The sequence below is a fragment of the Cornus florida genome, unplaced genomic scaffold (assembly GCF_030987335.1).
Source record: "Cornus florida cultivar Cherokee Brave unplaced genomic scaffold, ASM3098733v1 CherokeeBrave_3.0.0_Hap2_Chr05, whole genome shotgun sequence".
NCBI lineage: Eukaryota > Viridiplantae > Streptophyta > Magnoliopsida > Cornales > Cornaceae > Cornus > Cornus florida.
This window is the reverse complement of record NW_026775575.1, coordinates 85,392,236-85,408,525: the sequence shown is the minus strand read 5'-3', so window position 1 is coordinate 85,408,525 and position 16,290 is coordinate 85,392,236. Positions and strand designations below refer to the sequence as shown.

The 16,290-nt window shown below is 34.7% G+C and overlaps 1 protein-coding gene and 1 pseudogene across 1 annotated transcript; both read left to right on the top strand.

Annotated features, from left to right (window-relative positions):
• The first annotated feature begins 2,296 nt into the window (after nt 1–2,296).
• On the top strand, nt 2,297–5,293 carry LOC132307310 (G-type lectin S-receptor-like serine/threonine-protein kinase At2g19130; annotated as a pseudogene).
• Nucleotides 5,294–6,335: 1,042 nt separating this feature from the next.
• On the top strand, nt 6,336–9,164 carry LOC132307309 (G-type lectin S-receptor-like serine/threonine-protein kinase At2g19130). The gene has a single exon (XM_059805028.1). The coding sequence runs from the start codon at nt 6,525–6,527 to the stop codon at nt 8,955–8,957; it is 2,433 nt and encodes an 810-aa protein (XP_059661011.1). The 5' UTR covers nt 6,336–6,524; the 3' UTR covers nt 8,958–9,164.
• Nucleotides 9,165–16,290: the final 7,126 nt, after the last annotated feature.

Sequence of the window (16,290 nt, the reverse complement as noted above, 5' to 3'; positions counted from 1 at the left end):
ATTAGTTTTATCTAAAGAGCACTGCTGTTGGTGATGGTTGGATTTATAACAGTTCTCATTCTAATACATAATTACAGATGATTATTAAGATTATAGGCAAAACTATGGTCTACCAAAAGAAAATAGAAAGGAAGCAGCATATATTGAAACAAATCAATTTTATTCGACTTTTATTTCTAACTTTTCTTGATTTGTTTCAAAATTCATGAAACCTCTCAAAGACTTGGAATTTGGAAACTATTGCATTACATATTGAATCAATCAAATGACTAATTTTCAAGGTGTATTCTTACAAAGGTCTGTTCACTTGACTTCCAAATAAGTAACTCAGTCATTCAAAAATTATCTTATTGTTGCAAGTGGGATCGAATTGTGATGGCAAAGTGAGTGGGTATACATGAATTGGGTGTTAGTCCTATCAAATAACTTAATTTTTTTGGATTAAATCGTGAATCACGCAAATTGTTACAGTTATTTTTAAAGCTAGATCCATGCTTACTTTGCTAAGGCAAAATTTGAAACAAAAAAATGATCTCCACCCGAATCTTCAAATTTTTTATATGTTAAATTCATTTGAGATATAATGTGCAAATTGACATATCTATATAAGAACTCCACCTAATATATCAAATTTATTAATTTATTAATATTTTGGCATATCTTTATTAATCTTTTGACATATCTCCATGCAAGTTTGACTGATATGTGAATATATTAAAATAATATAAATAATTCATTTGGCATGCATGTATTGAATATGTCAAATTTGACATATTTAATTCATTTGGAGGAGTTTTTCATACTAAAATTAGGAGTGAACAAAGAATTCATCAATTCGGTCCGAATCAATCCGATTCTTGTGGTTCTATTCAGTTTTTAGATCTCATGGTTCGGTAATGATTTAGAAAAATAGCAATAAGTTATTCGCAGTTTGGTTAACAAATTGAGCTCAGGAATTCGTTAACTGAATCGATCCGATCCATTACCTTAGTATATATATATATATATACTTACTGTATTTCTATTTTTTTTTATTAATTATTTAAGACTCTAACCCTAGGTCACCAAAGTCATTAGTCATTTAGGTTTTTAATTACTAATTTGAGATTTTAATAGGCCATAAAGTGTGATATTGGACTGTTTGAAAAGTCTAATTATTCCGATCCGTGAGTTTGGTTTAGATTGAAGGTCTTCATAAATCGGTTCAGTTTCAAATTTTATCAATCCGTGGAGACTGAATTAAATTGAACCTTATCTCCAAATTGAACCGATTCGATCCGTAATTAACCCTAACCAAAACAAGCAGTTGAAGGAGCCAACTAAAATTTAATAAACTGGTTTAAAAACCACCTAATATTATGGATGGTCTCTCATTTGCGGACCCCTTTTTCACATCACAAAGATAATACCCGTAAAAGTTTGACGTCACTTGTTGCAATTTCAAAATTTTAGAAATTAAAGTAATATTATAAAGACAAAAATGTCTATTTTTAAAAAGAGCATATTGCATAAACTCCCTTTAACTATTAAATTTCTGTACAAAACCCTCTCGATAGAAATATAAGAAAATTTAGGTTTTCTTTAAAATAAGTTTCATTTAGTTTTTCTTTCCCATTTTTATTTCAAAAAAGAATATTAGAAATTAAGATAAAATTTAAAATTATGTAAAAATGATGTTACAATGATGAATATGCTCCTTAATAAAAATTAAAATTTTCCTTTAAAATAATTTCCATTTTATGTTTTTTTTTTCTATTAATTTTTAAAAATAAATAACTTAAGTAAAATTTAAAATGATACAAAAATTCAATTGATATAAATTTAACAAAAAAAATTCTTTAAAATAATTTTCATTTGAATTTTTCTTGTCCTTTTCAATTTATAAAATTTATGAAAATCTAAAAATTATTCCCAGGTATAAATAAAAACGTCAAACTTTCAGTCTCATTTTATCGTTTCTTGTTGGTAGTATATTAATTCTTACTAATGTTTTTCTTTATCATTTATTTTCATTGACTATACAAGTGTAAACAAATTTGTAAATTGTTCAAAGGTATAAAGAAAACATAAAATGAAAATTATTTTTGAAAATCTAATTTTTAAAATTTCTTTTAAAGACCATTTTCATAATCAAAACATAAATATAATGGTCTGTAATTTAAAAAAAAAAAATTAAATTTATATTTTTTTGGAAATTCAAGAGGAAGAGGAAACCTAAAATGAAAATCTAAATTTTATTAAATATCTGTTAAGGAGGGTTTTGTGCAAAATCTGATAGTTTCTTAAAATTCAACTAAAGGCATTTTCATCATTATAATATTGGAGTAGTTTAATTTCCAAAAATTCGATTGTCCAGAGTAGCATCGATCGGTTATAAGCATTGGGTATGAAAGAGGAAGTCAGAATTTTCTTTATAGCGAATGGAACGAAGACGACGGATCTTCTTCTCTCGAGTGCGATCGACCTATTGAGTTCCAATCTAGGGCAGTACAATCGGAGACTGAGGCCGAACTGTGAGTCTCCCGACGAAGATAGAACCAATAGCGACGGAAGTGGCTAATCCGGCGAAGAGGATCAGTGAAGACGAAGATCTGATCGAAGCAGACGATGACGTTTTACCTCATGTTTCAGAATGGTTAAAGGGCAAAACATTCCAGCAGGCAAAAGCAACCTAAACTTTTCTCTCATGACTTTTGTTGCACTTTTAGACTCAACATTTTCTACAAGAAAAATGACAAGTAGGCAGAAGACTTTTCAGAACTGAAAATTTTAGATGGTAATTTAGCGCTAGTCAATAAGATTTCTCTGCTTTCTCTCTCTCTCTCTCACATATCTTTACCCCTCGAATATCTGTGCAGCCATGGGTATCAGAAACCATCCAAGCTTCATTCTTACTGTGCTCTTCCTATGCTTATCTCTTAACATCCATCTCTTCTTTGGGGCTGACACCATCTCTGCAAACCAACCTGTCTCTGGGGACCAAACAATTGTCTCATCTGGTGGAAAATTTGAACTGGGTTTCTTCACACCAGGTAAATCTTCCAAATTCTACATAGGCATGTGGTACAAGAAATTGTCTCCTCACACTATAGTTTGGGTAGCAAACAGAGATATACCTGTCTCTGATAAGTACTCATCAGAACTGAAAATTTTAGATGGTAATTTAGTGCTTGTCAATAAGTCCCAAACCCCAATTTGAACCACAAACATCTCTACCATTTCAAATTCTTTACTAGCAATTCTTCGTGATGATGGTAATTTTGTTTTTGGGGATGGACCTAATGTAACCCAACCAATTTGGCAAAGTTTTGATCATCCAGCCCATACATGGTTGCCTGGTAGTAAGATTGGATTTAACAGACTCACTAATAAAAGTCAACTTCTTACCTCATGGAAGAATTCAGAGAATCCTACAGCGGGACTTTTCTCTCTTGAGCTAGACTGGACTAGTGGGGCTTGGAATCAGTATCTTATTCGGTCTGAGCAATACTGGACTAGTGGGGCTTGGAATGGTAATATTTTCAGTTTAGTACCAGAGATGAGGTCGAATTATATATTTTACTTTAGTTATGTTAACAATGAAAATGAGAGTTATTTTATGTATTCTCTTTATAATCCTTCAAATTTTTCTAGATTTATTATGGATTTTTCGGGGCAAATTAAACAGCTCACTTGGTCGGAAACTTCAAAGCAATGGATTTTGCATTGGTCTCAACCAAGAGAACTATGTGAAATTTATGCTTATTGTGGGGCATTTGGCGCCTGCAATCAGATTATTCAACCCTTCTGTAATTGTTTGCCTGGTTTCACTAGTAAGTCCATGAATGATTGGAATTTGTATGATTATTCTAGCGGGTGCGTTAGAAATACCGATCTGCAGTGTGTGAATACCAGTACTGCAAATGGGGAAAAAGATAGATTCCGGGAAAATCAACACAATCTGTGGATGTTGGGAGTCCTGCAGAATGTAAATCGGTCTGCTTGAATAACTGCTCTTGCCCTGCTTATGCTTATGAAAGCAATGCGTGCTCTATTTGGATTGGAGAACTCTTAGATCTGAAACAACTCTCTGATGATGATGTCACTGGAAGAACTCTCTATGTAGGGCTTGCTGCATCTGAGGTTCCGAATCAGAAAAATAACAAAGGACTTATTATTGGTTCTGTTGCGTGTTCAGTGGCAGTACTAGTTGTCCTAGGCCTTGTTTTTGTTATTATTTTGAAGCGACAAAAGAGATCAGTGAAAACAGCAAAAGCAGTTGAAGGTTCATTGGTGGCCTTAGGGTACAAAGATTTGCAGATTGCAACAAAAAATTTCTCAGAGAAAATGGGAGGAGGAGGTTTTGGCTCTGTATACAAAGGGACATTGCCTGATTCTACTGTGATAGCAGTGAAGAAGCTCAACAGTATCAGCCAAGGAGAAAAGCAATTCCGAACAGATGTCAGCACAATTGGGGTTATCCAACATGTTAATCTGGTTCGCCTTCGTGGGTTCTGCTCTGAAGGTGATAAGAGGTTGTTGGTGTATGATTACATGCCCAATGGCTCTTTGGACTCCCACCTTTTCTATGAAAAGGATTCAAAGGTTTTGGACTGGAAAACCAGCTACCAGATTGCACTTGGGACAGCCAGAGGGTTAGTTTATCTCCATGAGAAGTGCCGGGACTGCATCATACACTGTGACATAAAACCATCAAACATTCTTTTAGATGCTGATTTCTTTCCAAAAGTGGCAGATTTTGGTCTGGCAAAGCTTTTAGGGCGAGAATTCAGCAGGGTTCTGACAACCATGAGAGGGACAAGAGGCTACCTTGCACCAGAGTGGATATCAGGTGTAGCCATAGCGGTCAAAGCTGATGTTTATAGCTACGGTATGGTGCTTTTTGAATTTGTATCAGGGAGGAGAAATTCCGAGCAATCTCAAGACGGGAAGGTTAAATTCTTCCCGACTTGGGCTGCTAGTGTGATAGTAGGAGGTGATGTTCTAAGCCTATTAGACCCCAGGTTGGAGGGAAATGCTGATGCAGAAGAGGTAGCGAGATTGAACTCACCTACATGGATTTGATGGGTTTGATTCAGTGTTTTCCACCTTTGTTTGGAGGATTTAAAGCGATACTTGGGTTAGGGTTAGATATTGTCTTCATCTACCTGTATATCTTTCTTTCTCTATACACAAAGATCCAATAGGCAATAGTTATATATATATATATATATATATATATATATATATTTTAAATATGTTTGCTTTTTCTTCTTGATATCTCTATCTAAAATACAAAACATTTTTTTTTTCCCGATAAGTTAGGGGTTTCTAAATATTGTTTCCATTTTATGAATCTATTTTCATTTTCTTTCTCAATCTATGACAACTCAGGGGTTTCTTTTATTTATTTATTTTATGACTGATTTTATTGTGGGATTGATACGACGATGATGTGGTTCTGCAGATTTATGTGGTGTTGCAGATTGATACGATGATGATATGAATCTATTTCCATTTTCTTTCTCAGATTTATGTGGTTCTACAGAACTTGTGTAGAATCAAAAAATCAAAAAATTTGAAAATTTTAAATTTAACTGGTTATGGGGCGGAGGCGGGGTAGCCGGGGGCGGGGCGGGGCGGGGGCGGTTATGGGGATTAGAAACAAAAATTTAAACGGTTATGGGGTGGTGACAAAACAGAAAATAAATGAAAAATAAAGTTGATCCAAATTTCAAACGAAGATGTGCAGAAGAGATATAGTTATAATGAACTAAATATGTATATGAATAAACATATATAATTTCAGTTTTTCACAAAGTTTTGTTCATGTAACTTATATATATATATATATATATATATATCTTGTTCATGAAGAGAGATAATTAAAGAATAGGAGAGACTGAGAGGAGTGAGAAAATAAATTTGGTCTCACAAAAGTGTCGGACCGTGTGTCCGAGCCTCGGACACGCGTGTCTAATAAAAAATATTATTTGGACACTTTATAGAAGTGTCGGACACGTGTCTGAGCTTCGGACACGGGTGTTGGTGTCCGAAAAGTATCCAACACGGGTACGGAACTCCTGAGAGTAGTATCCGTGCATCATAGATTACCACTAATGAAGAAGATACAGGCCTAATGAAACGAGAATAAGAAGGGAGGAAGAAATTCAGAATTTTCTTCATTGCCAATCGAACAGATCTTCTCTCGAGAGTGCGATCCGAATGTCGAGTTCCAATCTCGGGCCGTTGGATATAGAATGTACCTCAGGTTTCAGAATGGTTAAAGGGCAAAACAGTCTAGAAAGCGAAAGCTACCAGGCAAAACCGTCAACTTAATATTTTGTTGCCTTTGACCCGTATTTTCTTCATATTTTGTTGTATCATGACTTTTGTTGGCCTTTGACTCATATTTTATTCATGGAAAATGATACTCGGCATATTTTTGGCAGAAGACCTGTCTTCGGCTGAAGTATCACTCAAATGATCTGACCAGTTTTCTTCCCTATCACAATAATCTTTACTCTTCGAATATCTGTCCAGCTATGGGTACCAGAAACAATCCAAGCTTCATGCTCTCTGTGCTCTTCCTATGCTTCACTCTTAACATCCGTCTCTTCTTTGGGGCTGACACCATCTCTGCAAACCAACCTCTCTCTGCAGACCAAACCATCGTCTCATCTGGTGGAATTTTTGAACTGGGTTTCTTCACACCAGGTAAATCTTCCAATTTCTACATAGGCATTTGGTACAAGAAAGTATCTGAACAAACTATAGTTTGGGTAGCAAACAGAGATACACCAGTCTCTGATAAGTACTCATCAGAACTGAAAATTTTAGATGGTAATTTAGTGCTTGTCAATGAGTCCCAAACCCTAGTTTGGACCACAAACCTAAGCTCTACCATTTCAAATTCTTTAGTAGCAATTCTTCGTGATGATGGTAATTTTGTTTTTGGGGATGCGCCTAATGTAGCCCAACCAATTTGGCAAAGTTTTGATCATCCAGCCCATACATTCTTGCCTGGTAATAAAATTGGATTTAACAAACTCACTAATAAAAATCAACTTCTTACTTCATGGAAGAATTCAGAGAATCCTACAGCGGGACAATTCTCTCTTGAGCTAGACCCAAATGGTAGTCAGTATCTTATTTGGTGGAATAGGTCTGTGCAATACTGGACTAGTGGGGTTTGGAATGGTCATATTTTCAGTTTAATACCAGAAATGAGGTTGAATTATATCTATAACTTTAGTTATGTTACCAATGAAAACGAGAGTTATTTTACCTATTCTCTCTATAACCCTTCAATTATATCTAGATGTATTCTTGATTTTTCGGGGCAAATTAAGCAACTCACTTGGTTGGAAACCACAAAGGAATGGAATTTGTTTTGGTCTCAACCAAGAGAACAATGTGAAGTTAATGCTTATTGTGGGGCATTTGGCGCCTGCAGTCAGATTACTCGACCATTCTGTGATTGTTTGTATGGTTTCAGTATTAAGTACACGAATGATTGGAATTTGAGTGATTATTCTAGCGGGTGTGTGAGGAAAACTAATCTCCAGTGTGGCACTGCAAATGGGGAAGAAGATAGATTCAGGGAAAATCCACACATGGGATTGCCTCAAAATCCCCAATCTGTGCCTGTTGGGAATGATGCAGAATGTAAATCAGCCTGCTTGAATAACTGCTCTTGCACTGCTTATGCTTATGATGACAATGAGTGCTCAATTTGGATTGGAGATCTCTTAGATCTGAAACAACTCTCAAAAGATGACGTCACTGGAAGAACTCTCTATGTAAGACTTGCTGCATCTGAGTTTTCGAATGATAAAGATAATAAGAGAGTTATTATTGGTTCTGTTGTTGGTTCAGTGGCAGTACTAATCGTCCTAGGCATTGTTTTTGTCGTCATTGTGAGGCGGAAAAGGAGATCAGTTGGAACAGCAAAAATAGTTGAGGGTTCATTGGTGGCATTTGGGTACAAAAATTTGCAGATTGCAACAAAAAATTTCTCAGAGAACCTGGGAGGAGGAGGTTTTGGCTCTTTGTCCAAAGGGACATTGCCTGATTCTAGTGTCATAGCAGTGAAGAAGCTCGAAAGTACCAGCCAAGGAGAAAAGCAATTCCGAACAGAAGTCTGCACAATCGGGGCTATCCGACATGTTAATCTAGTTCGCCTTCGAGGGTTCTGCTCTGAAGGTGATAAGAGATTGTTGGTGTATGATTACATGCCGAATGGCTCCTTGGATTCCCATCTTTTCCACGAAAAGGATTCAAATTACAAGGTTTTGGACTGGAAAACAAGGTACCAGATTGCACTTGGGACAGCCAGAGGGTTAGATTATCTCCATGAGAAATGCTGGGACTGCATCATCCACTGTGACGTAAAACCAGAGAACATTTTTTTAGATGCTGATTTCTGTCCAAAAGTGGCAGATTTTGGACTGGCAAAGCTTTTAGGGCGAGAATTCAGCAGGGTTCTGACAACCATGAAAGGGACAAGAGGCTACCTTGCACCAGAGTGGATGTCAGATTTAGCCATAACAGCCAAAGCTGATGTTTATAGCTATGGTATGATGCTATTTGAATTTGTATCGGGAAGGAGAAATTCTGAGCAATCTCAAGACGGGAAGATCAAATTCTTCCCGGCTTGGGCTGCTAGTGTGATCGCCGAAGGTGCTGTTTTTAGGCTATTGGACCCCAGGTTGGAGGGAAATGCTGATGCAGAAGAGGTATCAAGAATATGTAGAGTGGCTTGTTGGTGCATTCAAGATGATGAAAATCATAGGCCATCAATGGGTCTGGTAGTTCAGATCCTTGAAGGGATTTTGGATGTTAATCTGCCTCCAATCCCACGATCTCTCCAAATGTTGGTTGACAGCCAGGAGCATACAATTCTCTTCACCGAGTCATCCTCCAGCCAAGAGCATGCACCACTGCTTCCTCTCAGGCCAGGAGCATCTCATTATTAAGGAGTTCCAAGTCCTGAAGACAATGGAAGAGGATATTTTAGGACTCCGGCATTCAGTTAAAGTACATATGCTCTTCATTTATGCATCATAGCCTGAAGGAATAGTTAGAGGTGGCTTTTGTCTTTCCATTACATAATTGTTGTTTGTATATCTATTTGAAACCTTGGTTTTAAATCCTCAGTTAATGTCATTGGCTTATGTTTTCTCCGCTGCATTGTGCTTTTCTTGTCTTTGAGATCCGTTCATTTTCATGTATGGAAACAACTTAGGTTGCAAGAGTTTGAGAAACTGACATACTTTTTAAGAACTTAGAATTGGAATTTGAATTTGCTTCACTTTCTTCCCAATAGAATTTAGATTTCTATAATCGGCGCTTCAATCCATAGAATTTAGTCCTACTTATATCTTGGGGCTGAATGAATCCCAAGGAAGTTATCTTACTCTGAAAACTCTTTCTTTTGAAGCCTTTCATCATATGCCAACATCAAAACTATATGAAACACACGTTTCTTTTCTCGCTAAACTAAAGTTATTAACCATTTCCTTCCGAACCTTGGCAAAAGTGTTTATGAACAGTGAAGATTATATGATACCATTTGGAGGGGAAAGGAAACCAATTGTAGATGCATCAACACTACTCTGAACTTGCTTCTTTAGGGAGGTAACTTACAAAAAAAATGTGATCCTTCTATAGCGGAAAATGGTTTTCCTGGAACAAACAGAACCATTTGAACTTTGACAGAAAAATTGTAAACGTGAAACAAAATATCCTGAATTGTTCACTTTTTTTAAAATCAACCCTAGTCCTAAACCATGCTTGAGATAAAAAAAGAGTGAAACATTTCCATATCATAATGGTGGATATTCTTGCCCTCTATCTTTCTCAAGTGTTCCTTCGGTACTTCTCATTCAACTTCAGGAAGCCTCTCGAGTGTAATTTTTGCTGCCAAAAGTAAAAATCGTTCTTCTAAAATGCTAAGTACTAAACTTTGGATTAAGTCATATTGGAAGTTCCTTAGGGTTGCTACCAGTGCACCCACCATTAATTCATATTGGTCGTGTAATGTGTGATGCAGAGGTGATCACTGAAAGTAGCAATTTAACTTCAGTAAAGAGAGACTTGAAAATTCCAAACACAGAGAAATTTGGAATGATTAAATTAGTTTTATATTTCTAAGAGCACTGTTGTTGGTGATGGTTGGATTATTTAACACTTCTCATTCGAATACATAATCACAGATGATTATTAGAACTATTAGGCAAAACCAGTCTACCAAAAGAAAAGAAAAAGGAAGCACCAAATATTGAAACCAATCAATTTTCTTTGACTTTTGTTCAAGTATTTTTAGTAGATCTATTTCTAACTTTTCTTGTGTTTGTTTCAATAATATTCGCTAAACCTCTCAAAGACTTGGAAACTAATGCATTTTATGAATACTGAATCGATCAAAAATTGACTAATTTCCAAGGTGTATTCTTACAACGATCTCATCCACTGACTTCCAAATAATTATCACACAAACTCATAATCAACCAAAAATAAGTTTTATAACTAATTTTCAGAAAACTGAATCAAGCAGAGTTTTTTTGTACAGTTTTTTTATTTTCAATTTTTTAAAAATAAAAAATTATTCTAAAAGTTACAAACTAAACAGTATCTTATAACTGAGTTTTCAAAATATAGTTTTCAAAAAATTGAATCAAGAAAAGTTTTTTTTTTGTTTGGTATAGTGTTCAATTTTTAGTTTTCTGAGAACAAAACACTGTTTCTACAATTACAAACCAAACAAGCCAACTTCAGGAAAGGGAGACATGGAAATTCTAAAATTAGAAATAAATTTGGTATGATTAAATTAGTTTTATCTAAAGAGCACTGCGGTTGGTGATGGTTGGATTTATAACAGTTCTCATTCTAATACATAATTACAGATGATTATTAAGATTATAGGCAAAACTATGGTCTACCAAAAGAAAATAGAAAGGAAGCAGCATATATTGAAACAAATCAATTTTATTCGACTTTTATTTCTAACTTTTCTTGATTTGTTTCAATATTCATGAAACCGCTCAAAGACTTGGAATTTGGAAACTATTGCATTACATATTGAATCAATCAAATGACTAATTTTTAAGGTGTATTCTTACAAAGGTCTGTTCACTTGACTTCCAAATAAGTAACTCAGTCATTCAAAAATTATCTTATTGTTGTAAGTGGGATCGAATTGTGATGGCAAAGTGAGTGGGTATACATGAATTGGGTGTTAGTCCTATCAAATAACTTAATTTTTTTGGATTAAATCATGAATGTTATTTTTAAAGCTAGATCCATGCTTACTTTGCTAAGGCAAAATTTGAAACAAAAATATGATCTCCACCCGAATCTTCAAATTTTTTATATGTTAAATTCATTTGAGATATAATGTGCAAATTGACATATCTATATAAGAACTCCACCTCAAATATCAAATTTATTAATTTATTAATATTTTGGCATATCTTTATTAATCTTTTGACATATCTTTGTTCGTGCGATTTTTGTTCCCTACGCCGGTCGATGGACTCTTCGCGGGCGTGCCAGAGTATTTGTACAAAATACCCAAAATATGTAATTGAACACCAGCCTATCCCTTTTTCCGATGGCTGACTCTTAGGCGATTGTGTGGGAGAGAGACTAGTAAGAACTCCCAGCAAGGTTCTTTTATGCCTTGTTTGTAGTAAGGACTTTTTACAGTGTCTAAAGAAATGCAACGGCTGATAAATGTTTGAATGGATGGAATGGCCGAGTGAAGACAGGCGGCAAGAACTTAATCGATCGCCGGCCGAACGTGATGGCGAGAACTTAATCAATCGCCATCAGCCAAACACAATGGCAAGAATTTAATCGATCGCCACTGAAACGTGATAGCAAGAATTTAATCAATTGTCATTAGCCAAGTAATGACAAGAATTTAATCAATTGTCACTACGATTCAATGGCAAGAATTTAGTCAATTGCCATTGAATTGAAAGCCTAACTAAAATTGCGTAATTAAAATTGGCATAATTGAAATTGAAAGAAAGTAAATGGCTGAATTGAAATAGTTGACAATGATCTAATCAATTGCCATTAAATTGAAATAAAGAAATTGATAGGAAAAAATGACGTAGAGTCAATTGAAAACATTTTTAGTTGAAATGCATGTTTTGTGGTGGTGCTGGACCAGTTAGAAATGGAATACAATACTTCTATTTATAGAAGTTCTATCTCAACTTATTTTCCTAAGTTATTGCTAGAAAATCTCTCCTTCTTTGATTCTTTTTCTTCACAATTTGAACTCAGTCAAATCCTATTGTTATTCTGCTTCCTTTCTTGTTTTGTTTCAAACAACCTTCCTCGATTTAATCACATGTAAGTTGCCGAGATATTGCTAAAACGTTGCTAGAAAGTTGCTGAAAAGTTGCTAATTTTTAGCAACTCCCCTCCTTAAGTTTAGCAGCCCGTTTCATTCCCTTAAATGGCCTAATGGCCATTTGTAACTTTTGAACTTATACGGCTATTCCTTTCTTGTTGAAAGTCCTACTTTATTGGGATTTAGTTATTTATTGTAACTAAATCTCTTAAGTCTTCTCTTTTGAATTGATGACATATTTGAATTGATTCAAATCTCTACAAATATATTTAGCAACAACCTTATCAACAAAGTGGCTGAAATATATTTGCCTAGATTTTCTCCTTTTGTCTCTCTATTGGCCGACTTCCCTTAAAACATAATAAACACTTGTCAATTCTCATTGGTCCACGTCATCGCTGAGATGGCTGCCAGTTTTTGGTGCCAACACTGATATGTGAATATATTAAAATAATATAAATAATTCATTTGGCATGCATGTATTGAATACGTCAAATTTGACATATTTAATTCATTTGGAGGAGTTTTTCATACTAAAATTAGGAGTGAGCAAATAATTGGTCAATTCGGTTCGAATCAATCCGATTCGTGTGAATCTATTCAGTTTTTAGATCTCATGGTTCGGTAATGATTTAGAAAAATAGCAATAAGTTATTCGCAGTTTGGTTAACAAATTGAGCTTAGGAAAAATCGATCCGATCCGTTAACTGAATCGATCCGATCCATTACCTTAATATTATATACACACACACACACACACACACACTTACTGTATTTCTATTTTTTTATTAATTATTTAAGACTCTAACCCTAGGTCACCAAAGTCATTAGTCATTTAGGTTTTTAATTATTAATTTGAAATTTTAATAGGCCATAAAGTGTGATATTGGGCTGTTTGAAAAGTCCAATCCGTAAAAACCGAACCATTCCGATCCATGAGTTTGGTTTAGATTGAAGGTCTTCATAAATCGGTTCAGTTTCAAATTTTATCAATCCGTGGAGACCGAATTGAATTGAACCTTATCTCCAAATTGAACAGATTCGATCCGTAATTAACCCTAACCAAAACAAGCAGTTGAAGGAGCCAACTAAAATTTAATAAACTGGTTTAAATAACACCTAATATTTTGGATGGTCTCTCATTTGCGGACCCCTTTTTCACATCACAAAGATAATACCCCGTAAAAGTTTGACGTCACTTGTTGCAATTTCAAAATTTTAGAAATTAAAGTAATATTATAAAGACAAAAATGTCTATTTTTAAAAAGAGCATATTGCATAAACTCCCTTTAACTATTAAATTTCTGTACAAAACCCTCTCGATAGAAATATAAGAAAATTTAGGTTTTCTTTAAAATAAGTTTCATTTAGTTTTTCTTTCCCATTTTTATTTCAAAAAAGAATATTAGAAATTAAGATAAAATTTAAAATTATGTAAAAATGATGTTACAATGATGAATATGCTCCTTAATAAAAATTAAAATTTTCCTTTAAAATAATTTCCATTTTATGTTTTTTTTTTCTATTAATTTTTAAAAATAAATAACTTAAGTAAAATTTAAAATGACGCAGCTATTAAAGTGATGTTATAATTGTTGGCCTAAGGTTTTTATCTAAAGGTCAAGCTTATTTTTGATGATTACAAACCATTAATGATGTTTATGTACTAATATTTTCATTGAGTTATATATAGTTCATATCTTACATGATGAGCTAGATGAGCCATTTCAAGCATTCAAGTACTAAAGCTATAAACTCAATGAAGCCTCAAAGATTGCAAGAAATCAAAGAAAGACTCAAACTTCAAAGATCAATCAAACAATTTCAAGGAAGAAAACAAGTCTTCATCAAGCTCAAAAGATCATGGTCAGGGAATGGAGAAAAGGGTAGATAGGATGGTGAGAGGTTTAGATTTAAATGTTAAAGCATATTTGAATATCTTCTGAAGCTCAAGTTTTTAGGTTCATGCATATTTTCTCTAAAAATCAGTTTTTAGAAGGCCTAAAATCTTTCCATGAACTTTACTTATGCATGCTCTCATAATAGGAAGTGCACAGAACAAGACTTGTTTCATTTTTAGTCTTACACAAGGATTGGAGCCGCCTCCCAAATATTGGAGCCTGCTCTTTGTAGCCAAATTGTGTGTCGTAGAATGCATTTTGTGAATTGGAGCCTCCTCCCAGTTATTGGAGCCGCCTCCCATTTATTGGAGCCTCCTCCAATTTTTTGAAGAGCCGGCTCTTCTAGATTATTTGAATCTTCAACGGCACTTTTCTGCATTTAAGACTTCCAACTACTTCTAACAGACATATTAAGCCTCGGTTGTCTATATAAAGAAGGCTCATTTTACTGAAGTAATACACCACTGAATAATACATTCAAGAGAGCATTCAAGAGCATTCAATAAGCCATTAAATTCTTCTCTGAGCTTTCACTTTCAACCATCACTACATTCTCTCATCCTAGAACTTGAGCTTCATTAATATTCTGATATTCTCTAGTTGTGAGCTTACACTTGTATATCTATTGAGAGAGATTCTTGTATTTCATTTACAAACTTTGCTACAATCTTATAAGGGTTGGTGTGACCCAAAAGAAGCCTAGGAGAAGGGTGTTCTCCTAGCAAGGAAAAGAAGCAAGGTCTTGCTTCAAATTTGAAGGTTTGCTCTCCACCATTAAGGAGAAGCTCTAGTGAATTTGGGAAGTCTCAAGGGGGATCTTGAGCCGAGGAGTAGGAGTTTCCGAACCTCGCTAAATCACCGAGTTCATTGTTTGCATTTTCCCATCTCTATCTCTTTTATACTTGTGCTATATATTGCTTAAAATTTTCAATTAATCATTGCATAATAGTTGTTGTAAAACAAATTTCATAAATTGAGAAAATTGGCCATTGACTCTATTCACCCCCCTTCTAGAGTCAATTAGTGGTTAACAATTGGTATCAGAGCCTAATCTTTAGAAAAAGATTAATCATCTTAAAGAACGATCATGGCCAATACAAATTTTCATCAAGAAGGTCAATCTAACAATAGACCCCCTTGGTTTGATGGAAGTGACTACAACTATTGGAAAATCAAAATGAGAGCATTCTTAAGAGGCATAGATGTAGATGTTTGGAAAGCCATAGAAAAAGGAGACCATGTTCCAACCAAGATAGTAGAGGGTGAAAATGTTCGAACACCAGATATTGAATGGACCCTCAACGACCGTAGGCTTATACAATGTAATGTCAAGGTTATCACTAAACTCTATTGTGCCTTAAGCAAAGACTAATTCAATAGAATTTCGGATTGCGAAACGGCTAAAGAAATTTGGGATAAACTTGAAGTTACCTATATAGGTACTAGTCATGTTAAGGAATCCAAAATGAATATGATTGTCCATAAATATGAACTTTTTACCATGAATAACAAAGAAACTATTAGTGAAATGTACTCTCGTTTTACTAACATTGTTAATCCTTTGAAAGCTCTTGGAAGAAAATATACTTCATCCGACAATGTAAGAAAAATCTTTAGATCTTTGCCAAAGAATTGGGAAGCAAAGAAGACCGCCATCCAAGAAGCAAAGATCTTAACACACTTCCCATTGACGAATTCATTGGTTCATTAATGGCTTACGAGCTAGAAATGAATGATAGAGATGAAGAAACTCAAAAGAAGGATATAGCTATACAAGCTACTACCAAAGAAGTTGCAATTGATAAGGCTCCTCATGATGAAGAAGAAGAAGAAGTTGCTCTCATTACCAAAATCGTGAGAAGAATCCTTCAAATGAAGAAGTTCCAAAAGAGAAACAACTTCAAAAGAAATGGGTCATCTAGTGAGCAAGGAAAAAGAGAAGCACCTACTTGCTTCCATTGTGGAAAATCGGGACATTTCAAATCCGATTGCTATGCCTATAAAAATGAAAAGGAAAGGAAAAAGAAAGGAAAGGCCATGCAA